We start from the raw sequence: 27667 nt of genomic DNA, 5'->3' as shown, positions 1-27667 counted from the left end.
GGGAGCAACAAAGAGCTATAAGGGGACCTGCAAATTGGTCAGATTCAGCCAATCCCTGTGCTCTTGGGACTACAGGGTGCTGCTCTCCATGGGCAGAGGAATCCGGGAGAGGGTCTTAGCCAGGGACCCACAGATGAGTTATTAAGCAATGTACCCCCTTGTTTAGAGTCTAGGCTGCACTCTCAATCCTCCAGCACTGCATAGGAGCCCCCCCTGCCAGACGCCTCCCCACAAACAGCCGGTCAGTCTCTCCTTACAAAACCAAAGAGCTTTATTTCCAGATGTTCAGGGCAGGTCCCTGAGGTGCCACCAAGGGATCTTCATGGCTACGATAATGTGCCAGGGTCTGCTGTAGGGGAGGATGGGGGGTGGGAGGGCGTCTGGCTTGAGGCTAACAGGACCCACATTTCCCAAATTGTCTGCTCCTTTCTGGTAGCCTCAGTATTTGGACTGTGTGGCTGCCTCAGCCTGAACACAGCAGGACCTCAGAGAAGAAGGCACTTTGGGAAGAAGCCCAGGCCCTGACTATCACTGGCCCCTTTCAAACCACAGATTCTGAAGAGCCGGTCACCAGTTTCCACTGAATGGTGCCTCTTGCCCTGAGCAATGTCAGTGTGGCCCGGCAGCCATATTGGATGTACCACCTCAGTGTCCACAGCCAGGAGGAGCAGGGCTGGCATAACTGAGAGGCCTCAGAGACCCCCGGCGGGGCTGGCACTAGGTCTCCTCAGTGACAAACTTCATCTCAGCATTGCGAGAGCCGGAGAGGACGGCGCCATCTCGCACCCGGCGCCGGAAGAGGAAGGGGAAAGCCTTCTTGAAGGACTTCCTGAAGCTGTCACCCATGAAGGCGTAGACAATGGGGTTGATGGAGGAGTTGGCATAGGACATGCAGTTGGCCCACGTCTTGATCTTGTAGGTCTCATAGTTAGCCTGGAAGCCACCATAGAAGCCCTGGAAGAGGAGGTAGAGCTGGATGGGGCCCCAGCACACGGTGAAGAGTACCACGATCACCACCACCATCTTGGATACCTTGGCCCTCATGGCGACTGAGCGCTCCGACAGGTGTGGCACCTGCTGAGAGGAGAGCAGGAACGGAAAGGCCAGGTTTAAAGCAGGGGGGCTGGAGCCAGAACTCCTGGGTTCCATCCGTGGCTCTGGAAGGGGGTGGGGGGGGGACTCCATGCCCTATTGAGAAAAATCCTGGGGCGAGGTGATGGGACTCCCAGATGTATTGGGCAGAGGGGGGCCCCAATATAGAGACACCCCCATTTCCTGCGCCAGGCTCACCTGGTAGTTGTGGTCAATGGGCTCCACGACAGGGCGCCCCACCCGCTTGAGCATGAGAGAATAGCAGAGGCAGATGGTGAGCAGGGGCAGCAGGTAGACCACCAGGAAGGTGTAGAGGATGATGCTGCGCTCTTGGCTCTTGCTGGTGAAGGCCTCGATGCAGTAGGTGCGCAGCCCGTACCAGTAGCCCACCTCAGTGCGGTGGTACATGGCGATGGGCAGCGAGAGGAGGAAGGAGCCTGGGGACAGGAGGGCAAAGGGGTGAAAGGCACGACGAGGCCTGTGCTCTGGGGAGACCTGAGGCCCAGCCATGGCAGAGAACTGGGCTGGCACGTCCCACCCCGTTCATGAATGTTCATGAATGGTTGGGCCCTGAGTTAGCATCCCTCGCTGTTCAGCGAGCATAGAATAGCGGGGGGGCTGGGTCGGAATGGAGGGGCAGAAGCAGAGCGGAGGTGGGGAGCCCAGGGACACAGGTTGAGACTGAGGGGGCCAGCAGAGCAGAGGTGGGGAGCCCAGGGACACAGGTTGAGACTGAGGGGGCCAGCAGAGCAGAGGTGGGGAGCCCAGGGCTGGCAGAGCTGGAGCTGCCGATTGAGACTGAGGTGAATTACGAGATTTGTGGGTGCTGGGGGGGGGTTGAATCAGAACCGAAGGAGGAAGCTTCTATCAGCCATCAGAGCCCAAGGCAAAGCCATGAATTCCTTCTGCCTCCGTTCATTGGTGCTGGGGGAGCCCTTGTGCTGGGATGGGGCTGTGGGGCTGGGTTTAGGACTGGCTGGGGCCAGGCCAGGAATCTCTAAGAAGCCTTTTACAAAAGCTGTGGAGGGCTGGTGTCCTGGACCCGTGTTCAGGGACACAGTTCTCCATCCCCGCCTTTCACCATCCCCGGGAGGCCCCTTCCCCAGCTCTTTGCTGGCCCCCGGCCCCGCTGTCCCACTCACCGACCCAGATGGCCACGCTGACGCCCATGGCGATGCGGGGGGTGCGGTAGCGCAGCGACTGCAGCGGGTAGAGGGTGGCGTAGCAGCGGTCCATGCTCATCGCTGTCAGGGTGATGCAGGTGGCCTGTGCCGTCACCTGCAGGGAACACAAGCACCCAGTGACACAACCCCCACCCACGGCTCCCCCTCCCGAATGGCAAAGGGGCAGTTGGGGGGCCTGGGCTCATTGCCAGGCATTGCCTCCCTGCAGGGCATAGCCCCAGGTCCATCCAGCACCCCCAGGACCAGCAGCTGTTGCAGGTCGCTCCCCAGCACCCTCTCCCATACATGTTCCCACCCGGTCCCCGGTCCCCGGCCCCCGGCCCCCGGCCCCCTCCCCAGCCAGCCCCACCTGCTGCAGGTAGTTGACGAGTTTGCACATGAAGTCGCCGAAGACCCAGCTGGGCAGGGGGTAGAGCGTGGCGGTGAAGGGCACACAGCACACCAGGAAGATGATGTCCGTGGTCGCTAGGTTTGCTGGAACAGAAGTGGGATTGGGATCAAGCGACAGAGCTGAAGCGTGGAATGGCCAGAGGATGGGGGCTCACTTCCCAGGAGGGAGGCCTAGGCTGGGGCAGCGGGGGCTGCAGGTCAGGATTGAGGTGCATTGTCCGGTGGAGCCCAGGGCCACACGCACTGCATGTTGCTGCGCCGTGATGATCGCGGGTGGGCAGGGGTGCTCAGGCCAGCAATGATGTGCAGGGGCTGGCATGAGGCAGCAGTGGGTGGAGGTACCCAGGCTCGGGGGTTGGTGGGAGACACCCAGGAACAGGAGGCTGGAGCTGAGGCGGGGCCCTCTGGGGTGGAGGGGGATAGAGAACAAAGTGGGGACTGGCATTGCGGTACCCAGATAGTGCAGGAAAGATGCTTGGGGGTGAGGTGGAGCTGGCACTGGGGCAATTAGGTGTAGGAGGGATGCTGCCTGCCGCCAAAGGAGGGGCTGGCACTTGGGTCATCCAGCTGATGGGGGGAAGGTGCCCAAAAGTCTTGGAAGGCTGGCGCTGGAGCACACCACCAGGGGAGGGATGGTACTGGGGGGGGGGGGGGGCTGGTGTTGGGGCAACCAGCCAGGGGAAGAAAGGTGCCCAGAGGTGTGTGGCGGGGGGGGGGGCAGCACTAGGAAGAATGGTGCCCAGAATGGGGGGGGGGTGAAGCTGGGGCACCCAGCCTGGGGAGAGAAGATGCCCAGGGCTGGAGAAAGGCAGCCAGCTGGATGAGGAATGGTGTCCAGAGATGGGGGCTGACACTGGGGCACCCAGCCAGGGGAGGATGGTGTCCGAGGGAGCGACTGACACTGGAGCACCCAGCTGGGAGAGGGGTGGTGCCAGGTGATGGGAGAGGCTGGCTTTGGGGCACCCAGCCAAGGGAGGGAAGATGTCCAGGAATGGAAGGTGGCACCTAGGCAGGGAAGGGATGATGCTTAGAGGGGAGGCCTGGCACTGGGGTACCCAGCTGGGAGAGGGATGGTGCCAGTGATGGGGGAGGCTGGTTTTGGGGCATCCAGCCCTGGAGAGGGGTGGCGCCAGGGGATGTGGTGCTGAAGCACCAGCCGGGGGAAGGGAGATGCTCACCGATGTAGAAGTTGGTGGCCGTGCGCATCTGCCGGTGCTTGGACACCACGTAGATGACGAGCGAGTTGCCCACCAGCCCCAGCAGCATGACAAGGGCATAGAAGAGTGGCACCAGCCAAGCATCCGTCAGGAAAGGGGGGGACATGTCCTCCCCACTGCTGTTAAAGATCCACAGCCCATTTCTGCCAGGGTCCCCCAGTGCTCCCATGTCTAGCTGCAGGGCAGAAGTGGGCACTGGTGCCCAAGAGCAGTTGTCCAGCCAGCTGTCCGACAGGGAGGGCTCTGTGTCCATCCTCAATGAGTCTGCCATGTCTCGGAGCCCTGGGGCAGGCGGGCACTGGAGCTGGGACCCGAATGTGCCAGCCCTGCCCAGCTCCTTTGCTATGGGGAGAACATGTAAACAGGGGAAAGTGAGGCAGGGGATGGCAGTTGATCCAGCTGAGAGGGGGCAGAGAAGTCAGACCCAGCAACATCCTCCCCCCCCACCCTGAAACAGCCTGCTCCCAGTGCCTTGGTTTTGTCCCACAACCATCACCCCGAGATGTCCCCCCTGCTGAGTTGGACCCCCGCCTCCATTCACTTCACTCCACTCACTGTGATCAGCTCCTGGCCACCCCTCCTAGCCTAGCAGGGCATCCGCTCCCTGGGCCAGCCAGTGGGTGCCGTGCTGAGCTGGCCCCTTGCTGGGTCCCCTTCATGGCAATGAGGGAGGAGGGGCCGCTGGGTTCTATTTCCTACTCTGGGGGTAAAGGGCCTAGTGGTTATAGTAGAAGGAGCTGGGCACCAGGTCTCTTGGATTCTATCCCTGGCTCGAGGAGGGGAACATGGTCTAGTGGCTAGAGCCGGGGGCTGGGAGCCAGGACTCCTGCTGCTGCTGGGGTGGATGGGCTCAGCCTCCCCCCAAGCTGCTCCCAGTCCCCCCGGCACCGCAGCTCTCACCTGCTCTGTCCTGCAAGGGGGGGCTAGCGCCGGGCAGACGGGCTGCGCGCTGGGCTGCGCTCTCCCATCCCCGAGGCTGCCAGCGCGGGTCTGCAGCCAGGCGGGGAGCGGCTCCCTGACTCCCGCTGAACTTAATGGGGGGAAGGAGCGGCGAGGTCTGATTGGCTGCGGGGCGGAGGCTGGCCGCACAGGGAGGGGAGCCAGCGCGGGGGGCTCCTCCCGGCGGGGGTTTCACAGGCCCCCCCGGGAGTGGGGAGGAACGAGCCCCCTCGCCTGGCTGGGATCCACGAGCGCTTTGCCACGGGCTCCCCGCGGCTCCTGCCTGCAGACGTGGCAGCTTGGGGCCAAACTGTATGGAGCGGAGCGGGGACTAGTGGTTAGAGCGGCGGGGGTGTCCGGGCTCCTGGGCTCTATTCCCAGCCAGGGCTGCTGCTGCCTTTGCTGGGAATGAGCCGGTGTAGTGAGCAAAACTACACCGGCGCGCTCCGCTGGGGCAGCGGCATCTGGAGAGAGGCGGTGAAATCCTTGCGACCCAGGGCAGAAAACCCGCCCCGGCTCTTGCCACGGGTGTCGCGGGGGACCGAGCCACGCGCCGGGCACCGCGCGGGGCAGAGCCCACAGCGCGGAAGGAGCCACTTGGCCAGGCTTCGCCGAGCAGCTCCACTGGGGGGAGCAAGCGGAGCAGAAATGGGGGGTGGGAGCGGTTCGTAAATCCCCCCCCAGCTCGGAGCTTCGTCAGCGTGAGGAACAGCCTGCAACGCCTGCTCGCTGCCCCACAGGCCCCCTGCTGGGTCCCCCACCCAGCTTCCTGCAGCAGGGCACCAGGGCTGTTCCCCCCCAACCCTGTTCCCTGCTCTGCCCCACAGCGCCCCCTGCAGAGCCCCCACAGCGCACCCTGCTGAGCCACCATCCCACTCCCTGCCCCACAGCGCCCCCTGCAGAGCCCCCACACTGCTCCCTGCCCCACAGCGCCCCCTGCAGAGCCCCCACACTGCTCCCTGACCCACAGCGCCCCCTGCAGAGCCCCCACAGTGCACCCTGCTGAGCCACCATCCCGCCCCCGGTAGAGCCCCCACACTGCTCCCTGACCCACAGCGCCCCCTGCAGAGCCCCCACACTGCTCCCTGACCCACAGCGCCCCCTGCAGAGCCCCCACACTGCTCCCTGACCCACAGCGCCCCCTGCAGAGCCCCCACACTGCTCCCTGACCCACAGCGCACCCTGCTGAGCACCCGTCCCACTCCCTGCAGCACAGCACTCCCTAGTGCTTGGAGTGCCGTACCTATTCAACTCTGCTGACAGCAAAATGGCTCACCCTGGTCATATTCCCATCTCCAGCCACTTTAACCTCATCCCAGAAGAGGGGCTCTGCATGGCCTGGCATCATCAGGACTCCTTCATCCACCTGCCTTATGTCCTACCCGTGGCCGGTTGTTTTGATAAAACAACATGTTCCTTGATTTCATTAGGGACAGTACTCAGCCCCACTGCCGTCCCTGGCAGGTCTCCCTGCTTCCCATTTCCGCACTTCACTTCGCTTTGTCACAAAGAACACCAGGCCTAGGAGGTTGTTAGCGGATTCACACCCCTGGAGGCGCACCAACTGGGCCTGTGAATGTCACCTGCCTTCTATCAATAGCCAATTTGCAGTGTGTTGTCCAGAAGCTCCCTCTTGTGGGGCCCCTATTGACTCTGTCTCCTGCCTCATTAATTAATGGGCACTGCAGGCTCTCGAAGGCTTTTGTCCTGGCTTCTGCCGATGAAAAGCCTTTCTTATGCCTCTTAGCCATCAGCTGCTACAGTGACAGGTACTAATACAAGAAATCTCAAGAGATGCCCAGCTAGAAGGGTGTGTAGGAGATGGGTATGAGAGACAGGCGCACATGGGGAGATGTGGACAGATGGACAGTGGCAGATACCAAGCACTCCCCTCTGACAAATTATACCAGCCATAAAAGTAATCACACAAATCACAGCCAATCCAGATCCAGTTTTAATTCCCAGCTCCACTGGCACCCGCCTGGCAGTATTTCATCCTGGGCCAAGATGGGAACATGCACAGACTCTGTAAATCAGCAGCGTGCAAATCTGTCTCCCCACCAGCCCCAGCCCGTTCATTGCAGGGCTCTGGTGAGTTGCCCGATGGTACTGGGGACAGTGTAGGGTAGCTACTAACACAAGGCTCAGCAGCACTAGGGGAGAGGGTACCACGTTAGCAGTTAAAGCAGCACACCTATGGGTGCAGAAGGGGCAACTCTACCGGGGAATGCCACGGAACTGCCCCAGAAGCAGCCCGCCAGCAGAGCCACATCATGAGCAAGGTGGAAAGTCTCCCTCCTCCGTCCTAGGCAACACAGAGGCCAGCTGTAGCAGGCGGCTCAGCCTTCCCAGATAGACCGGGGGTTGTTCCTTCCTGCTGGGACTGGCAGAGCAGCCAAGGAGAGTGGGAATTTCCACGGGAATCCGGTGTCAATTTTGGTTTGGCTACATGCAGAAGTTGCACTGGTTTGATTTAAATTGGTTTCAAACCAGTATGTCCCACATGTGGACTGGACCCTCTGGGCCCATCTACGCAGCAAGGCTAAACTCAAAATATGCTATGCGACTTGAGCTATGCTAATTGTGTAGCTGAAGTCGAAATAGCTTCTTTTGCCTTTTGGCGCTGTCTACACAGCAGTCATTTTGAGAGAGAGCTCTTTTCCCCTGACTTCCATGACTTCCCTTACGTACAACATGGGTTACATGAGTGGGAGTCAGAAGCCCGTTGTTTCACATTTATTTCAAAATAATGGGCTTGCTGTGTAGATGTGCACAACGGTATTTCGGAATAACGCTGCTGTGCAGACATAGCCTCTTGCTCTGGGGGAAGAGTGGCTTCCTTCCAGTTAGGATTCATAGCTAGTAAGGCCAAAAGGGAGCACGCAGAGCCAGTCTGAGCTGCAAAATGCTCCACGGCCTGGATCCCTGCTCATGGTTTGTCACTCTGCCCAGAAAGATTTCTAATCAGCGCTGTTCCAAGAGGAGCATATCCCCGTAGAGCCCCTCCCCTGCAGCACAACACCTCCTATGGCCAGCTGGGGACACTGGGTGCAGCACTGGGCACCAGAACGGGGGAGCCAGGCACCTGTGGGAGGAAGGGGTAACAAAGGATTGGGCTGTTGGGGGCAAGGGGCAGCGTGAAGGGGCAGGGCCATGGTTTGGGCACAGTTTAGGCAGCTTCCATCACCCCTCTACTCTCCCTGCAGCAGCCTGGGCTGTCCCAAGCCAAGCCCAACCCCAGTCTGTCCTTGCGGAAATAACAGAAAGGTACCCACACAAGACAGATTGACACTGCCCTCCAGCCTGTCTGGCTCCCCTTTTGAGGAGTGTGCCTGGTGCAAAGGGGCTCAAGGGAATGGGAACAGCTGGCTGGGGATGCCTGTACAGCAGCAGCCAAGGGCATAGCTGTCACTCACACCACAGCAAAGAGAGAACATTGCACTAATTAAACACACCTCCCTCTCCAGGGGCCAAGAACAATCACATGGAGTGATTTCCTTTGCAGCCAGTGCCAGGAACAGCCTGCTTCTGCATGGATAGGGGGTTCCCAGCAAAGGGCACCGAAGGGACCCAGAACCTGACATGCTTTCCACATGGAGAGCACTCAGGAGTAACACCACAGACCTTAAGCACAGCAGGCTCATTGTGTCTGGGGATTGTTTCCCAAAAACTCAACTGACTTTGGATTGAGAGATCTATTTACAGTGACATTCCAGCCATGTGCACCCAGACTAAATTCCAAGTGCCTCTTCCAAACTCTTCCCTCCTGCAACCTGGACTTGTCCCTCCAAGCCCCATGCAGTTGCTACAGGGACTGTCATCTATGCAGAATTGTCCTCACCCCCATTCATGCCTCCTTATGCAGCAGGCTGGCTGTAAAGATAGGAGACTGAAGATTGTAAGGGTCTCATCCCTAGCTCCCCCAGCATGTGGGCGTGGGCATATACAACTAATTAATGATCCCCACAGCTGCCCACTGGTCCGACACTAGCTGGTGTCTTGGCTAGGACTTTATCTTTGGGGAGAGGGTTTTTATATCACACGCTCCTCATGCAGGAATTCAATTCTTTCCCTTTCACTGCCGCACGTTGGTGACACAGGGACATCCAGCTTGGCTGGCACAGGGCAGTGGCCAAAGGCTGGGAGCTTTACAAAGGGGAATCGAAGTGTTAAAAGCTGATGGACTGGAACAGACTTCGGCTTTTAGAACACAAGCCTTCGGCTGCATGGCCCATTGGGCCCGGTGTCTCCATCCAATTAGAGAAGGGCAAACACTCCTCTCAGTGTGGAAGCACCTGGAGACGCCGTCCGAAATCTGCTGCTTGTTGTGCTTGGTGCTGCAAGGGCATAGCAATGGGAGAAAGGTGACCCAATGTGGCACAGGGGGCGCTGTGCTGCAGGGAGCAGGGCAGAGGAGGCTCAGTAGGGGGCGCTGTGCTGCAGGGAGCAGGGCAGAGGAGGCTCAGCAGGGGGCGCTGTGCTGCAGGCAGCAGGGCAGAGGAGGCTCAGTAGGGGGCGCTGTGCTGCAGGGAGCAGGGCAGAGAGGCTCAGTAGGGGGCGCTGTGCTGCAGGCAGCAGGGCGGAGGAGGCTCAGTAGGGGGCGCTGTGCTGCAGGGAGCAGGGCAGAGAGGCTCAGTAGGGGGCGCTGTGCTGCAGGCAGCAGGGCAGAGGAGGCTCAGCAGGGGGCGCTGTGCTGCAGGGAGCTGGGCAGGGAAAGCTCAGCAGGGGGCGCTGTGCTGCAGGCTGCAGGGCAGGGAAGGCTCACTAGGGGCCTCTCCCCTCGCAGTCAGTTCTGACCCCTGGGGTGCTGTGCTGCAGGGAGTGGGTCAGGATTCGGGTCCCTCTCACACACTGAGCTGGGGTGAGCGGCATCTCCTCTGCCTCCCCATCAGTGCCAGTTACATTTTCACAGACCATCAGATAGTTCCACAGCTCCTTCTGCATCCGCTAGAGCAGGGCTTCACTCTTACCCTGAGCTTTCCCCAGCCTCTGGCAGGTATTGTATGTCCTCGGTGCCCCTTAGCAGCCTCCATTTCCCTGGCTCGGATGACTACCACGTCAACACTCAGCCCTGACTCAGTTTCCCCTGCAGCTTCCCTGGCCACAGAGTGTCATGGTTTTTACTACCTGAGCTAGGGTAACCCGCCTGCTCTGTGTGGAGATGAGTGACCTGAGCACAACAGCCCCCACTTGGCGCTGCCAGTTAGACTCCCCCCCCCCCCCTTTCACCCAGGCCCAGTCCCAGCTGTTGCTAGGATTTAGATAGAACAGGTAGGAGAATACAGTCTCTCCCAGGCTGCTGTGTAAAACGCCTTTGTGCCGGAAACACTGGCCCACAAGCTCATTTGAGTCATAAACTCAGCAGGAATTTGAAGCAAACCCATCTGTGGGGGTGGTTTGCTGGCTTGAAGGGTGTTCTGGAGCTGGGACACTGCAAAGCCTTAACAGGCGTGAGTCAGCAGGACTGTAGAGGTACAGCTCAGCTCCAGCTCCGGGGGAGATGCCCTGCCTGGCTCCACTGCAGGCTGGTGTAGACAGACCCGCACCAGCTTGGGCCTAGCTAGCTCGGGTACTGGTGAGAGTGTCAACATGAGCTGTAAAGACCCCTGGGTAACACACGGGCAGCTGGCCCTTGCTGCTGCCCACATCTCTGGGGTTTCACTGCTCCCGCACCCGAGCAAGCTAGATGGAAGCTCACTCGGGTGCGCCAGCTCCAGCTGCAATCTCTCCCCTCACCCCCATGTGCTTTGAGAGGGCTCGGCTCCTGTTGTGTGGCCTAGCAAAAGGCTGAGAGGAGACCTGACAGCTCTAGAAATACATTGTGGGGAAGAGCTAGTGCAGCTAGGGGTACCTCAGAGTGCCACCTTGCACATCTCCCCCTTGGACAGGGATCTGTTCTGGACAAAGATGACTTGGGAGGCATCATTTGAGAAGTCCTGATCTGCGGACCATCACTATCCTGTAAAATTATACACATTGCCATTGTACGGTAGGCTAGAACCTGTGCCTCTGCTGTGAGCCTGGGAGATACCCACAGCAGGGCTTTCCCCAGATCTCCCCTGTCATGAAATTCCCCAACACCTCCCCTCAAGTGTCAGCTAGTAACATCATGGTGTTGCACAAGTGATCAGGTTTGGATGGTGGTTGATATTTCATTTGGGGAGCCCCAGTTCTGATCCCAGGGGTAGCTGTGTTAGCCTGTATCCGCAAAAACAAGGGCTGCGTCTAGATTGGCATGATTTTCCGGAAATGCTTTTAACTGAAAAGTTTTCCGTTAAAAGCATTTTCAGAACAGAGCGTCTAGATTGGCACGGACGCTTTTCCGCAAAAGCACTTTTTACGGAAAAGCGTCTGTGCCAATCTAGATGTGCTTTTCCGCAAAAAAGCCCTGATGGCCATTTTCGCGATCAGGGCTTTTTTGCAGAAATCAAATCTGAGCTGTCTACACTGGCCCTTTTGCGCAAAAACTTTGCGCAAAAGGGACTTTTGCCTGAACGGGAGCAGAATAGTATTTCCGCAAGAAGCACTGATTTCTTACAGTAGGAGGTCCGTGCTTTTGCGGAAATTCAAGCAGCCAGTCTACACAGTCTACACAGCTGGCAAGTTTTTCCAGAAAAGCGGCTGATTTTCCGGAAAAACTGGCCACTCTAGACACAGCCAAGGAGTCCTGCAGCCTGACGAAGTGAGTTTCACCCATGAAAACTTATGTCCAAATAAAGCTGTTAATCTTTAAGGTACCACAGGATTCCTCCTGGTTCTTGTGCTATGTGAAGGATTAAATAACATTTCCTGATTCACTTTCTTCCCACCAGTCAAGATTTTATAGACCTCTATTGTAGCTACACTTAGTTGTCTCCTTTCCAAGCTGAGAAGTCCCAGTCATTTTAATCTCTCCCCGTTCCAAACCGATAATCATTTTAGCAGCCTGTCTCTGGACCTTTTCCGATTCCAATATATTGGGGCGGGAGTGAGCAGACTGTGCACAGTATTCAAGATGTGAGTGTCCCATGGATTTATATAGTGGTTTTATTATATCTTCTGTCTCGCCTTTCTTAACAGCTCTCAACAGCTTTTTCTGACTGCCGCTGCACATGGAGTGGATATTTGCAGAGAACTATCCACGTGACGCCAAGATCTCTCTCTTGAGTGGGGACAGCTCATTTACACCCCAACATTTTGTATGTCTCGTTGAGATTGTGCTTTCCAATGTGCACTGCTTTGCATTTCTTATACTACCCCAGTGATCACCAACCAGTGATCAAGTGCAGGTACACCAGCTGCCCCTCCCCCGGCTGCTGCACATCTGCCCTTTGCATTGGAGCTGCCTCTCCCCATCCCAGGAGCCTCCTGCTTTCTGTGCAGGGCAGGGGAGGGAGAAGAGGGGCACTGATGTCAAAGGTGCCTCCTCTCCCACCCTCTATCCTATCTCCACAGAGCAGAGAGGGGGCAGATCAGGACTTGGGAGGGAGTTTGCGGGCTGCTTTAGGGCCAGGGCAGGGGTGAGCCTGCCTTAGCCCACTGAACCACCAACCAAGAGCCACCTGGGCTAAGCAGGGCCCAGTTGTTACCCACATCTCGAAATCCTCCCCAGTCATGAACGCCCTCCTGTGCCCCAAGCTCCCGTCCTTGCCCCGAGCACCCCTGCATCCAAATGCCCTGTCAGAGTCTGCACCTAGAACCCCCTCCGGCACCCCAACTACCTGCCCTAAGATCAGCTCAGAGCCTCCCTCACTCTGCAAATCCCTTAATCCAAGACCAGAGCCTACACCCCAACCCACTGCCCCTGCCTGGTGAAAGTGAGAGAGGAGGGAGGGAGCAGGGGCGGGCGTCGGAGAAGTGGCACAGAGGAGGCAAGGCAAGGGTGTTTGGGTTTGAGGTAGATCTTGGATTGCACTTAAATTCAAAAAGTGATCTCGTGCTTAAAAAGGTTGGAGACCCCTGTGCTACCCCCTTTTCCCTCACAGGCTCATTGATCTTGACACACACACCCCGTACACCTTCTCCCTCCAATTCAATTCCTGGGGAAAAGGCTGAGCCGCAGCTGGCCTTTCACTGGTACAAAGGAGCAGCTCACACACACCAGACAGATTTGAGTCAGGACTAGCCGGCCATGTGTTGATGGCCCAATAAGGAAAATATGCTCTCCTGGTGCAACCCTCCTAACCATTCCTGAGGCTTTGTCTACCTCAGAGGCGGGGAACTTCTTTTGTGTGGGAGGCCGCTGACTGTGAACTAAATTCTGCCTCTAACATCCTGTAGGTGAGAAAACCAGTTTGATTCCGATCCGGCTTAGGCTGCTATCATTTAGGATTTAGATTACAGGCTTACTTGTTATTTCTTATGTAATCACCTCGTCTCGTCCATGCCAGGACCACTTAGCCCCTCAAATCCATCCTTCTAGAGGCGCTAAACTTACTGTGATGCTTTATCCTTCCCAGTGCGCCTGTCTAATGTCCTTGGGGAAGCTGCTCAGATTACAAAGGCTGGTGCACGTCCCCTGCCCCTTGAAAAAAGGGCGCACGCATTCATGAGCTTGCATTGCTCAAGAGAAAGTTTTGAGCACTGTGAGATGGTTCGTTTCTGGGGTTCAAGTCTGCGTCCTCCGTCTCAGTGCTTCTCATACTGGGGTCCATGGATCCCTGGGGGTCTGAGAGGGTACTCCAGGGGGTCCACCGGGCCTGCTGATCAATGCCTCTCCCGCCTTCCCAGTACCTCCTGCCTTTCTATAGTGTGCAGGAGACGCGGGGGACAGCGAAGGGCCATTCAGGGGAGGGGCAGAAAGAAGCGGGGAAGAGGCAGGGCGACGGGGGTGCCACAGGGAAAGGAGTGGAGTGGGAATGAGCATGGAAGCAGGACGTGGGGGTCCACAAAAAACTGAAGATGAAAACAGGGGTCCTCAGGCTGCTAACGTTTGAGAGCCGCTGCCCTGTCGGAGAGTCTCTGAGAGCAGCGGGTCTCAAGCTGTGGGCCTGTGTCTAAGGGGTCCCCAGCAAAGGGCCGTATCCATAGCGACAAAGGGGTCTGCAAATGGCCACAGGCTGAGGTGGCGAGAACTGCCCCCTTTGGGAGGAGAGAGGCTGCGAGCAGTGAGGGCTGCAGCAGCTGGTAGCGCGCCCCAAGTCCCAAATACCCCTGGAGTCGGCAGAGCCTGACACCTGGGCCCAGCCCAAGGCCTGAGGCCTGGACCAAAGTCAGCCCAAGGGCTGCTAGGAGCCCAGCCAGGCCCTGCCAACAGCAGACGGGCTCCACCCAGCAGAGGCGAGAGCTGCAAACGCCTGTCCTTCGGCAGGCTGAGCGCCACCACAGCCTGGCCAGAGACAGTTACCGGGCTATTACTGTGGGCTGAGTGGGCTGACGTGGCCCTGCTGCGTCAGCCATGAATGCGGGGACAGAGACAATGGTCCCCCCTCCTGGGAAGGCTTTGTTCTTGCTGTGAGGGGCTAATCACATCTCAGCTGCCAGCCGCTCCTGGCAGAACAAAGGACGGAGCCTTGTGCTGGCAGATAACGGCGCTTACGAAAGCGCGATTTGCTGCCCAGGCTGCTGCAGAGCTGGGGGGGCTGGGGCTCTGCAGGGGGCAGGGGGAGTGAATAGGGCACATGCACACACACCGCACGGACACACACACCCCCTGCATAGACACACACACTGCATGGACACACACACACACACACCGCACGGACACACACACACACCCCCTGCATAGACACACACACTGCATGGACACACACACTGCATGGACACACACACACACACACACCACACGGACACACACACACACACCCTGCATAGACACACACACTGCATGGACACACACACACACCGCACGGACACACACACCCCCTGCATAGACACACACACTGCATGGACACACACACACACCGCACGGACACACACACCCCCTGCATAGACACACACACTGCATGGACACACACACACACACACCGCACGGACACACACACACACCCCCTGCATAGACACACACACTGCATGGACACACACACTGCATGGACACACACACACACACACCGCACGGACACACACACACACCCCCTGCATAGACACACACACTGCATGGACACACACACACACCGCACGGACACACACACCCCCTGCATAGACACACACACTGCATGGACACACACACACACCACACGGACACACACACCCCCTGCATAGACACACACACTGCATGGACACACACACACACCGCACTGACACACACACACCACACAAACACACACACACACACTGCACGGACACACACACCACACCGCCTCTCCCACAAGCAGCTATGTGAGCTGCCTCAGATCAGAGGGGTGGGATGCCGGATCTCTGGGCAGAGCACGTGCAGGCAGATGAGAACCAGGCCACACTCTGGCCCTTGTCCGTGTGCCGCAGAAGCTGAAGCGGGAGGGGGGGAGGACAGGCGGGGGGCCGCAGCAGTGTTCTCCTGGAGAGCAGTTGGGAGGGGCATGAAGTGCCCCCTTCCGACCTCCCAGCTCCGCTCCCTGGAGTTCTGCATCCCCTAGGGCTGGGGCATTCGGGCAGCATGGGCTGCCCAGGCAGAGTGCCCCTACTGAGCCCTCCCCTGCAGCACCGAGCCTCCGGGCACTGCAGGAACCAGACTCCTGAACTGAGCTTCCGTTCTCCAGGCAGCTCACCCATCCCTGCGCTGACCAGGGCCAGCCCGGCTTGGTTGGTGGAGTCTGCCCAAGCCTCAGATGCGAAGCAGCACGGCCACAGCACAGCCTGGTGCCAGAGACGTGTTCCAATGGCCAGGTCCATACCCCACTGATCTGGGTGGGGCTGACCCCAACACACCACTGCACCACTGGGGAGGGACAAGGGCCAGAGTGGGGCAGAAATGGAGATGATAGATAGATAGATAGATAGATAGATAGATAGATAGATAGATAGATAGATAGATAGATAGATAGATAGATAGATAGATAGATAGATAGATAGATAGATAGATAGATAGATGTGGTGAGGGGTGATGGATAGAGGGATACAGGTGTGTAGGGGAACAGATAAAGTGATACAGGGTGTGTAGGAGGGTGGATAGGACGATACGGGGTTTAGGGGGATGGATAGTGTGATATGGGGTGTGTAGAGGGACGGATAGGGCAATACGGGATGTGGGGGGGCAGATAGGGAAGTACTGGATGTAGAGGAATGGATAGTGCGATACAGAGGGTGTAGGGGGTGGATAGGGTGACACAGGGTGTAGAGGAATGAATAGTGCGATATGGGGGGTTTAGGTGGGCAGATAGGGCAATACAGGGTGTAGGTGGATGAATAGAACAATATGGAGTGGAGAGAGGTGGATAGGGCGATATGAGGTGTAGGGGGCGGATAGGATGATACAGGATGTAGGGGGATGTATAGTGCGATATGGGGGTGTAAGTGGGCAGATAGGGCGATACAGGGTGTAGGTGGATGAACAGAACGATATGGAGTGGAGGGAGGTGGACAGGGCGGTACGGGGTGTAGAGGCTGGGTAGGGTGGTACGGGGTGTAGAGGCTGGACAGGGCGGTACGGGGTGTAGAGGCTGGGCAGGGTGGTACGGGGTGCAGGGGGGTGGACAGGGCGGTACGGGGTGTAGAGGCTGGACAGGGTGGTACGGGGTGCAGGGGGGTGGACAGGGCGGTACGGGGTGCAGGGGGGTGGACAGGGCAGTACAGGGTGTAGGGGGTGGACAGGGCAGTACGGGGGGCAGCAGGATAATAGATGGGCGATGGGCTATTTGGCGTAGTTAAGGCTCATACAGAGACTCAGAAATCAATCTGCCGCCCTGCTCAGCGCAAGTGCGAGCAGGGGGGCGGGGAGGCCGTGTCCGCACAATATCCCTGGGTGCTGGTTTCAAGCACCCTCCTGCTTTGTGCTTGTTCCTGTGAAGCCCTTGAGAGTCTCTGGTCTGGTCCCTGAGCCTGCCAGCTCCCTGCCCGCCCCCAGGCAGCTCAATCTGTGCTGCTGCCCGGCCCCGGCTGAGCTCAGGTGGCTAGGGCCAGACTTGTCCCATGGCTCTGTGGCCTTTGGGTCCTGGCCCAGCCTTGGGAGATGGGGGGCAGCTGGGTTTCATGACCCTGATCCAGGCTGTGCCCCGGGACCCACCCTGTGTGTCACACCCTTATAGCAGAGTGTGGGGCAGACCCACGGACCAGATCCCTGCTGGGGAGTCAATGGGGCCAGATCCCCTGCCCTGGCCCAGCAGGGAGCAGGCGGTTCCCAGGTGGCTGCCGGGGGAGCTCTGGGGGAGCGAAGGACGCAGCCTCTTTCCCACCCACCATGCCTAGGGCAATCGGCTCCACCCCCACATTGCCTGGGCCCGCGGGCCGTGACCAGCAGGCACCCCCGGCGGTGTGAGCCCAGGCAGGGGAGGGCAGCCGCGGGGGAGCTGCAGGACGAGGGGACGGACTGGCTGTCTCGTTCCGTGCAAGCTGCCTGTGGCTGGTGGGACCCGCCACTCTCTGCTGCAGGGACGCTCGGGGCCCGAGGCAAAGGGCTGAGGCCCCGACGGGCGCTAGCCAATGGCCCGGCTCCCAGGGTGCTGTCCGGGGAGGGCTGGGCTGGGCCCACGGGCTGGGATGCCCAGGGCAGTTGAGGCAGGTGACAGCTGGGCTGGGAGAGGCAGGGGTGGATCTAGGTCAGGCCTTTCCCCCCTTCCCCCCCCCGCAGCTGCTGAAGGGCCCCGAAGAGGTGAGGGGTCCAGCTCCCTGGACTCACACCGGCCCCGAGCGACTCCCATGGGACGGGTGAGCTCGCGAGCAGCGCGGGGCAGGGGCTGGTCGCTCCCAATCTGGGCTCTGTTCAGTGAGGTGCAGGGGGCTGGATCCTGGGCGCAGGGTCAGTGCGCTCCTGGCCCTGGGGGAACCCAGACAGCCCATGCTGTCGGGCCGCTCTGGAGAAGGAGGGCCCCCCCTTGGGGGTCAGTATTGGGCCTGGGGCCTAAGATGGAGGGGCCGTGAGGCTCCACTTCTGGCAAGGGGTAAGGGAGCCAGTGCCTGGGAAATGGGGCATGAGAGACACCAGCACGGCAGCCCCTGAGGCCAGGGAAGCTGAAGCACCCGTGGGAGGGGAGGGGGAGTTCCCTGTCAGGACCCCCACAGCGATCGGGGAGCTGCCAGCAGGGGCAGCTGGCCTGGCCTGGGACAGAGGCCTCCCTGGGGAATTGGAGTTGTACCCCCTGCCCGGGGTTCCGGCCCCGAGTCCCAGGGCCTGCAGGGAAGAAGGGAGCCGGAGCCGGAGCAGCCTCCACAGACCCATTCAAGTTTATTCCCGGCGTGACGGACGGGACGGGGCTCGGGGCAGGGCAGGCCGCCATGGGGCAGCAGGCCTGTGGGGCTCGGCTTGGCATCACTGCAGCCCTATCTTGCAGCAGCGTGCGGCCGTCCAGTCGATGCCGCCGCACTGGCAGTGGCAGGTGGAGTCGGAGCGGATGTCCCAGGAGCCGCAGCCCATTCCGCAGGCGCAGCCCGTGGGCTTGTAGTCTGTGGGGGAGAGGTGGGGAGGGTTACTGAGGCAGGATGGGAGTTGTGGGGCCCTGTGCTCCTCCCCCACACCCAGGGCATGTCCCTGTGGCGCCAAGCTCCTGAGTACACGAGAGGGGCCGCGGAGGCCGTCCAGGGCCTGGCCGAGGGGTCCCTGCTCCGCACATCCGCTGCCCCAGGGACTCAGGAGTCATGCGAACCCTTGCTCCAGGCAGCGGGCAACACATGCAGGAGGCCCCGCCCAGGCAGGCTGGTGATCCACCCCGTCCCAGCTCCACACCCAGCCAGGGTGCCCAGGGGGCTCAGTGCTCCAGGCCCCCCCTTGGCCTGCAGGGCACCCAGGAAAGTGCTCTTACCTGTTGGGCAGGTGACAAGGGCCCCACGCGCCGAGACATCCTGGCAGAGGAGCTTGGCTTTGGCCAGGGTGGTGGACACTGCAAGGCAAGAGGCAGAGCTGTGGGAGCTGCCCCGTTCCCCCAGGGGGTCCAGTCACACGCTGGCTGGGAGCCCGGCTGGACTATGCAGTGAGAGAGCTGACCCGGGTGGGTCATCAGGTGCAGGGCTCAAACCTGGGACCCCCGGAGCCTCTTCTGCTCCCATCAAAGCCCCAAGCCACCAGCTCAGAGGTGGCAGCAGAAACCACGTGAGCCATGGACACAGCGTGGGGCACAGAGAATGCTGCTCTGTCCGCGTGCAGCGTCGCCAGGGACTCCCAAAAGCCAAAGCTGAGGGGGCTGGGGAGACAGGTGCAGCAGAGTGTCAAGGAGCCGGTTAGATGGGAAATGGCAGCTTGGGCAGCTCCCGGCACACGGCGCATTGTGGAGCCAGCTCCCCCGCCCAGGCTGGGGCTCGGAGCAGAGCTGCACCTTTCGCTGCAAAGTCCCATCCCTGGGAGAGGCGCCCACGGGTGCCCCGGACAGTTACCTATGGAGCTAATCGCTGCCTGCACCTTCAGATCCACCACGTTGTCAATGATACACTGAGCCCCCGCGTGCCATGCGGGCACCAGGAGGGCGAGCAGCAGGAACACGGCAGCCTTCATCACGCTGGGCAGAGCCACCTGCGGGCAGAGACACGGCCAGCGCATGAGCCCCAGGGCAGGCACTGAGCAGCCACGAGGCAGCAGAGGGGCACAGGCCCGAGGGAAACTGTAGTGCCAGGGAAGGGGGGTGAGAATTGGGGGAGGCGGGGCAGGCAGGCCCAAGGGTGCAGGGCATGTTGGAGGCTGGAAGGGCTACAGAGGGGAGGGGAATGTAACAGGAGAAAAGAGGAAGGGTTTGGGCAGGAGACTGACAGGGGTGGGTGAGTGAGAGGCAGGCAGGATGGAAAGGGGGGTTTTTGGGGAGGGCTGGAATGGCACCCCCATCCTTACAGTGCCAGCGGGGACCGTGTGCATGTTCACGCACATACCCTGGAGGGGGTTCCCATGAAAGGTTTACACCTTTTGAATTAGCTCCTTAGAGATCTGCCCCCCAACCCTTCCCAAAACATTGAAGTCCTCCCCACAGTGTCTCGTCTCTGCTCCGTGCTGCAGCTATTTCGCCCTGGGCAGGACTGTAAACTAGCCTGGTGAAAGCCGTGCCGTGCTCAAAGGGAACCACCATTTGCTAAGGGACCGATTTCAACTAAACTGACATGCACCGTTTTCCCACAAAGGTAACCGGTAAAGACCCAGCTAGTTTGCACCGCGCCCGCCTGGGGTGATGCAGCTATAAAGCATTTGAGAGACCAGTTTTCAGTCATCAATACTGTGAAACTGGTGTAAAACTGGGTTTAGCCCAGCCCTGAACAGGTTTAAAACCAAATGTGCATTGATACATTTTACAGGTATCCGTTTTCAAGTGACTTAGGATTCTAACTCCAAGGCTACGTCTACACTGGCGCCTTCTCCGGAATAGGCATGCTAATTTAGAACTTTGGAATAGGGAAATCCGTGGGGGATTTAAATATCCCCCGCGGGATTTAAATCAACATGGCCGCCGCTTTTTTTCCGGCTTGGAAAAGAGCGTCCAGAAAGTAGGAATAAGAGATCCTCCGGAATAGGGCTTTATTCCGGAGGATCGCGCCAGTCTGGACGCTCTTTTCCGGCTTTTCCCCAAGCCGGAAAAAAAGCGGCGGCCATGTTGATTTAAATCCCGCAGGGGATATTTAAATCCCCCGCGGATTTCCCTATTCCAAAGTTCTAAATTAGCATGGCTATTCCGGAGAAGGGGCCAGTGTAGACGTAGCCCAATTGACTTTCAATGAGATGAGGCTCCTAAAGGCCAGATGGCCAAAGGCATTAAGCATCTGGAGCTGCACATAGGCACCTCACCCTGGCTCCTGGATCCCTTAGTTGCTCTTTTAAACTTTCTCCGGAGCCGATTCCTGGCTAAACGGACAAGAGTTCCATTCCCACTGGATTAAGAACCTCCCCACCGTGCTTGGAACCAGATTAACTCCATCGGTTTTGAGAGCCGCTGACAGTCCCACCACAGCCATGCTGGTTACGTCACAGGGAGCTGGGTACACCCATGGGAGCTGGGTACAAACAGCAGTCGTTCCGCACAACCTGTCCCACAGCCCTGGAGAATCCCACCCGTCCAATGGAGCAAACTCACCTTCCGGTGCAACCTTGCAAGATTCTGCTCCCCACTTCACAAGCTGCCCTGTTAAATAGGAGCCTCCTGGGGGTGAGGTGGCAAAATCTGCCGCCCCATTGGCTGCTTCTCCAGGTTGCTCGTTGACTCCCCCGGCCCACAATTGTGGGGAAACTCCAGGGCTGTGCCTGACAAAGAACATTTCTTTTGCAACTTCCCTGTTTGCTCAGCCCCTTGCCAGGTGCTCAGTGCCAGGGTCAAAATCTCCCCTGGTGTAACTCCAGGATCTTGGCTGCGTTACGCCAGCATGGGCTCTGTCTCCAAGGGCCTGGCCAGCCTGGGGCTCCCCCGGGTGGGAATTCCCCAGGCTTGTAAAGGGGCACCTGGAAGGCACGACTGCCCTGGGTTTGGAGATTAAGAGACAAAGGGGAGGCTGTGCTGCAGCTGGAGGTGCAATTAATTTGCTGTCAGGAGCACAGTAAAAACAGCAGCACAGCAAGGGAGGGGCAGCGGGTGAGAGGGCCCCGTGCGGATACGCTGGGTCCCGGACAGGATCATATTTGCCTGGCCAGCCCATCTCATCTCCCGGGCTCTTGGCCAGGGAGCTCAGTTGGTCCCTGCACTGGCTGCGTGTGGAGGGAGCTGGCAGAGATGGGACGTGGCATCGGCAGGAATCGGCACCGTGTGGTGCTGTGTAGAGAGGGCAGATGAAATCAGTGCTCACCATTCTGCACTCCCTCCCAGTGCTGGCCTGAGCTCCAGCCAGAGGGACCCTCAGAACAGCCTGTTTGTGCAGCACCGGCCGCCAGACGTCACCCAGTGTCCCTCATGGTCACATCCAGGTGCCACCGGGGCCCCCGCAAGGCAGGGAAGAGGCCCGAGAGTCCCAGCAGCGACCCACGCTCCAGGCTGCAGGAGAAGCAAAGCCCCAAGGTCCCTGCCAAGCCCTTGGGGGAGCTTCCTTCACAACCCTGAACGTGGGAGCAAGAGCCACCAGCCATGGACTGTGGTGCCGCCCTCCCAACCCTGCGGGTTTCAGCCTCGAGGCCTCACTGCACGAATCATGGATGGTCCCCCAGTAGCAACTAGCCTCACCTAGCCCCAGAGAACTGGCAGTCCAAAGAGATAAAAGGCTAGAGGGTAAACTGAGGCAGAGAGCGGGGAAGTGACTGGTGCAAGGTCACCCAGCAGGGAAGAGGCACGACAGGGAACAGAGTCCCAACCACTAGACCACACTGTCTCCAGACAGGGAAAGGAAAGATGAGGCAGGGCCTTCCACAGGTCACATGGGCAGGTATTGCCGGCCTGACAGAGGGTGTCTAGTTACTGCTGTTCTTGCTGTTAAACAAATAGCCCCGAGAGGTAAGATCGAAGTGTGGCAATAGGAACCCTGCAGCCGAGCAGGAAATGGGGCCCAGGACTCCCAGCCCCCTGCTCTAACCTCGTGAGGAAGGGGAATGTTCTGTAATTTTCCATATGCCTGCACATGCCTCGGTTTCCCTCCATGCAATGACAGTGGGTGCAGAAGAGGCCAAGCAGGAGCCATGTGTCACTAGTTGCCTGGGGTGGAAGGAATGAGGCACCACAGGACTGGCTGAAACTGACCCATGTCAACAAAGCACACACTGGAGGGCTGCCTGGCTTGGTGTAATACACAAGCACACACTGGAAGGGTGACTGGCTTGGTATAATACACAAGCACACACTGGAAGGGTGACTGGCTTGGTGTAATACACAAGCACACACTGGAAGGGTGACTGGCTTGGTGTAATACACAAGCACACGCTGGAAGGGTGACTGGCTCTAATACACAAGCACATGCTTTTTCCTTAGTCCAAAAGACTAGATTGAGTGTATGCCCTGCCACACGCATGGGGGCAGTTTCTTGGGATAGTCTTAAGGTGGTCATGGTGGCCATCAAGTCTCGAGCCAGACCAGACAGGACTCTGGTGAATATTAAAGTCCCCCAAGACCAAAGGCCTTGGGGTCCTCAACGCCACATCCGAGACCACCTCGGCTTGAGCAGAGCATCTGTCATGCAGTGAGGCGGGCCGTACACCAGCAGAACACCCAACCTATCCCGGCCACCCAACACCAGGTACAAACACTCAAATCTAGCACCTCTTGGACCAGGGCCCTGGCCAGTGAGATGGTCTCCTGATAGACAATTGCCCCCCCCACCTTCTCCCCCTGCCCAACTGTCAAGTCCAGGCTGTTGCTGGACCAAGAACCCAGATGGGCAGAACTGGGAGAGGTTAACACCTCCCTCCCTTCCCAGCCAGATCTCAGGGATACAGGCCAGGTTGGCCCCTGCATCCAGGAGTGAATCTTGCCTGCTAGCTTTGTTGCGGGATACCAACCTGCCATTCAATAGCACCGTCACCTACGGTCAGTTATTAAAGTTCCCAAGATCATTGAGGCTGGGGACAGGACGGGAACAAGGGCTAGGCCATAACTGTCTAAACCTCATTCCCCTCTGCGTACGGGCTAATCGCAGAAAACTCAGCAAACTGAGAAGAAGCAAAAGAAGACAAGGAATCATTAGCCCTGAGCATAGAATAGGACCCCTGGGGTATGTCTACACAGCAACGTTATTTCAAAATAACTTTACAAGCGTCTACACAGCCAAACCACTATTCAAAATTAATTTGAAATAGCGGAGTGTTTATTTCGAATTTGGTAGACCTCATTCCACGAGGAATAACGCCAAATTCAAAATAGCTGTTTTGAAATAAGGGTATGTCTACACTACAGCACTAATTCGAACTAACTTAATTTGAATTTCGAACTAAGCTAATTCAAACTAGTGCATCTAGACCTAAAAACTCCCCATTCCTCCCTCACCTCCTTCCACTTACCCCTCCCTAGCCCCCCTTCCTGATGTACAAAATAAAGGACACATGTGTTCAAAAATAGAAACTCTCTTTATTGAACAAAACTGGGGGGGGGGGAATTAACCTCTGGGGAGACTGGGAAAAGGAAGTGGGAGAGGGGAAGAGAGAAGGTGGGAAAGGGGAGGGGGAAACCTGGGAGGAGGGAGCTGGAAGGGAGAAGCCAGGGGAAAAAGGAGGAGGGGAAGTATCAAACTATGGTACGCTGTATTTTCAGCACTGTGTACAGATGTGATCTCCTCACCCCAGAAAAGATATTTTGGCCTTGGAAAGGGTTCCGAAAAGGGCACCTAAATTGATCAGGGGTTTGGAACAGGTCCCATATGAAGAGAGGCTAAAGAGACTGGGACTTTTCAGCTTAGAAAAGAGGAGACTGAGGGGGGATATGATAGAGGTCTATAAAAGCATGAATGGCGTGGAGAGGGTGCATAAAGAAAAGTTCTTCATTGGTTCCCATAATATAAGGACTAGAGGACACCAAATGAAATTGATGGGTAGCAGGCTTCAAACTAATAAGCAAAAGTTCTTCTTCACACAGCACATAGTCAACCTGTGGAACTCCTTGCCACAGGAGGCTGTGAAGGCTAGAACTATGAGGGTATGTCTACACTACCCTCCTAATTCGAAATAGGAGGGTAATGTAGGCATACCACAATTACAAATGAAGCCCAGGATTTGAATTTCCCGGGCTTCATTTGCATAAAGCCGGCCGGCGCCATTTTTAAATGCCGGCAGTTCGAACCCCGTGCCGCGCGGCTACACGCGGCACGGGGTTCGAACTGCCGGCATTTAAAAATGGCGCCGGCCGGCTTTATGCAAATGAAGCCCGGGAAATTCAAATCCCGGGCTTCATTTGTAATTGCGGTATGCCTACATTACCCTCCTATTTCGAATTAGGAGGGTAGTGTAGACATACCCTAACAGAGTTTAAAGAGAAGTTAGATAAATTCATGGAGGTTGAGTCCATGGAGTGCTATTAGCCAGGGGGTAGGAACGGTGTCCCTGGCCTCTGTTTGTGGAAGGCTGGAGATGGATGGCACAAGAAAAATTGCTTGGTCATTGTCTTCAGTCCATCCCCTCCGGTGGTACCTGGTGTTGGCCGCTGTCGGCTACTGGGCTAGATGGACCTAGATGGACCAGACAGGCTACTGGGCTAGATGGACCTTTGGTCTGACCCAGTACGGCCATTCTTATGTTCTTATGTTCTAAGCTCAGGGTCTGGGGTCTCACTGGACCAACTTGATTTTCATGCAAACCTGCTCCTGGGTTCACATGTGGCCTTTGGTGGCCAGGCTGGCAGCTCTCCTGCCCTAGACGGCCGCATTCCTGTGCCTAGTGCGGAGGTCGTGGACATTGGAGGCCTCCCCCCAAACATCGATGAGGTCCATGATCTCTGCACTAGACCAGGCGGGTGCCCGCCTCTTGTGGCCTTGGGCAGGCTCCTGGGAGCCGCCAGCCTGGTCCCGGGAAGAGGTGGAGGGCTGGGTGGCAGCGGGTGGCTGGCTCATGCCGTGCCAGGTGCAGGGTCTGCTGGCTGGGTGCTGGCAGGCTTGCAACTGTCACAAGCACTGTAGCCTGACCGTGCCCCTTTAAAGGCTCCGGGGCCGAGAGGAGGGCAGAAGAGTTTCCCTGGTTTGGCCCAGAGTGGCCACCAGGGCAAGCTGGGAAGGGGTAGCCTCTAACTAGTTCGAATTAAGTGGCTACACAGCCCTTAATTCAAACTGCTTAATTCGAACTAGGCGTTACTGCTCGTACAATGAGGTTTACCTAGTTCGAATTAAGCGCTCCGCTAGTTCGATTTAAATTCGAACTAGCCCCTATGAAAGTTAATTCGAACTAACAGCTGTGAGTTCAAATTACCTTTGTAATGTAGACATACCCTTATTGCTTAGAGTTCCTTATGCCTCCCTCCCGCCATCCCCCGCCCCTCCTCACTGGTTGCGTAACCTTGGCTTGAGAGAGAAGCCCAGCAGCCTTCCAGCCTGTGCTCGCGTATTAGAGCCAGTCACCCTTCCAGTGTGTGCTTGTGTAATACACCAAGCCAGGCAGCCTTCCAGCATGTGCTTGTGTATTGCACTTCACCATGGCCAGCATCACTGGTAGCTCTAAAAACCACGAGGAGTCCTGTGGCACCTTAGACACGAGATCTGTTTGGGCATGAGCTTCCGTGAGTAAAACCCTCCCTTGGGTACATTGCCATGCATCTGACAAAGTGGGGTTTACCCTTGAAACCCCTGAGGGAGCAGCCACTGTACCACAGGCTTGGCCTTGCGTGCCTGGGTAGAGCATGGGCTGCAAGCAGGCCGGTTCGTTTTCCCGCAGGTGAAAGGGGGGGGGCGTGGTCACGTGGCTTCCCTGTTACAGGCCCCTTGTGCCACTAGCCCTGTGGAGCTGCTGGCCCGAGTTGGCGTCAGGGGGCTGGTGCTGTGGTTTTAGTCCACGCCCCTGCCAGCACCAGCAGAGCTGAAACTACAGCATGTGGGTCTCTGCACGGAGCAGCCCGCTTGCCCTGGGGGCTGGCCCAGGGCTCTCCAGGGCTCTGGGACAGCGCAGAGCAGAGCAGGGTGCACTGGAGATTCACCTGCAAGGGGCAGGGCCAGGCTCTGCCACAGGCACAGCAGCACGGCAGGTTTAGCTCTGCGTGGTAGGCATGCGCTGTACGGGACACGCCAAGAGCCAAGGTGCTCACAGCCGCCGAGCAGGGACAGGGCGGCCCACGACATTTTGGCACCTGAGGCGGGGAGCTCAAATGATGCTCCCCACCCCCTTTTCTCCTGCCTGCCTGTTATGTCTCTTGTGCCCTCCTTCCCCCAGCACAGCGCTCCCCCATCTCTGGGCATCTAATCATAGAATCATAGGACACTAGGGGTACGTCTAGACTACATGCCTCTGTCGCCAGAGGCATGTAGATTAGGCTACCAGACATAGGAAAATGAAGCGGCGATTTAAATAATCGCCGCTTCATTTAAATTTACATGGCTGCCGCGCTGAGCCGACAAGCAGCTGATCAGCTGTTTGTCGGCTCAGCGCGATAGTCTGGACGCTCCCCTGCCGACATCAAAGGTATTTGTCGACCACCCAGGTAAACCTCATCCCAGGAGTCCTACCTGGGTGGTCGACAAATACCTTTGATGTCGGCAGGGGAGCGTCCAGACTATCGCGCTGAGCCGACAAACAGCTGATCAGCTGCTTGTCGGCTCAGCGCGGCAGCCATGTAAATTTAAATGAAGCGGCGATTATTTAAATCGCCGCTTCATTTTCCTATGTCTGGTAGCCTAATCTACATGCCTCTGGCGACAGAGACATGTAGTCTAGACGTACCCCAGGACTGGAAGGGACCTCGAGAGTCATCGAGTCCAGTCCCCTGCCCTCACGGCAGGACCCAACTCTGCACCAAATATCTAGAGCAGAGAGACTACACCTGCACCAGCAGCAGACCCAATTTTCTACACTCTGGGTCGCAGTGGCGCCTCCCCCCCCCACACACACACACACACAGTCTGGCACCTGAGGCGGCCGCCTAGTTCGCCTCATGGCAAGGCCAGCCCTGGGCAGGGAGACGAGGAGATGTGTGTGTATGGAGATGATTTGTGGGGTGGCTGCATGTTCCCAGGAGCCAGCCCTGTGCCTGCTCCCCAAATACTTCTCTGTGTTTTCACAGAGGAAGGCTGGCTGGGGGCTGGGGGGAGGGTTTTCTTTTCCCAGGTCCCTGGGGGGCGGCGTGTGTCAGTTTCCACAGGGTCCCCTCGGGAGAGGCTGCCACGTCTGCACCAACCAGTCCGGGGCTGCTCTGGTGACGTCTGTTTGCTGAGGGAGTGGGCTGGGTGTGGGGTTGCCCGGGGCTGGGGACACTGGAAGGATTGTTCCTTGGGGTGGGGGAG

General features: G+C 58.1%; 2 protein-coding genes across 2 annotated transcripts; both read right to left on the bottom strand.

The window, feature by feature from the left end:
• Positions 1–278: 278 nt before the first annotated feature.
• On the bottom strand, positions 279–5626 carry LOC102461499 (G-protein coupled receptor 54-like). Its single transcript, XM_014578028.3, has 6 exons — positions 4784–5626; positions 3845–4225; positions 2626–2750; positions 2235–2370; positions 1291–1529; positions 279–1077 (listed from the first exon to the last, which is right to left on the bottom strand). The coding sequence occupies exons 2-6, from the start codon at positions 4152–4154 to the stop codon at positions 718–720; spliced, it is 1170 nt and encodes a 389-aa protein (XP_014433514.2). The 5' UTR covers positions 4155–4225; positions 4784–5626; the 3' UTR covers positions 279–717.
• A 12442-nt stretch (positions 5627–18068) lies between these two features.
• On the bottom strand, positions 18069–21056 carry RETN (resistin). The gene is made up of 4 exons (XM_006132041.4): positions 20917–21056; positions 19241–19376; positions 18673–18750; positions 18069–18316 (listed from the first exon to the last, which is right to left on the bottom strand). Exons 2-4 carry the CDS (start codon positions 19356–19358, stop codon positions 18183–18185), a joined length of 330 nt encoding a protein of 109 aa, XP_006132103.2. The 5' UTR covers positions 19359–19376; positions 20917–21056; the 3' UTR covers positions 18069–18182.
• Between the last annotated feature and the right edge of the window lie 6611 nt (positions 21057–27667).

Source organism: Pelodiscus sinensis, chromosome 19 (genome assembly GCF_049634645.1).
Source record: "Pelodiscus sinensis isolate JC-2024 chromosome 19, ASM4963464v1, whole genome shotgun sequence".
In the NCBI taxonomy this organism is placed as follows: Eukaryota; Metazoa; Chordata; order Testudines; family Trionychidae; genus Pelodiscus; species Pelodiscus sinensis.
The sequence above is the reverse complement of the archived record's forward strand: the minus strand, read 5'-3'. Positions and strand labels throughout refer to the sequence as shown.

Coding starts and splice junctions, on each gene's coding strand:
- RETN (XM_006132041.4), bottom strand. CDS start 19,358: ATGAAGGCTGCCGTGTTCCTGCTGCTCGCCCTCCTGGTGCCCGCATGG. Junction 18,751..19,240: donor GGCAGCGATTAGCTCCATAG/GTAACTGTCCGG, acceptor CTTGCCTTGCAG/TGTCCACCACCCTGGCCAAA. Junction 18,317..18,672: donor CCTTGTCACCTGCCCAACAG/GTAAGAGCACTT, acceptor TCTCCCCCACAG/ACTACAAGCCCACGGGCTGC.
- LOC102461499 (XM_014578028.3), bottom strand. CDS start 4,154: ATGGCAGACTCATTGAGGATGGACACAGAGCCCTCCCTGTCGGACAGC. Junction 2,751..3,844: donor GGCCACCAACTTCTACATCG/GTGAGCATCTCC, acceptor CTTCTGTTCCAG/CAAACCTAGCGACCACGGAC. Junction 2,371..2,625: donor TCGTCAACTACCTGCAGCAG/GTGGGGCTGGCT, acceptor TGTTCCCTGCAG/GTGACGGCACAGGCCACCTG.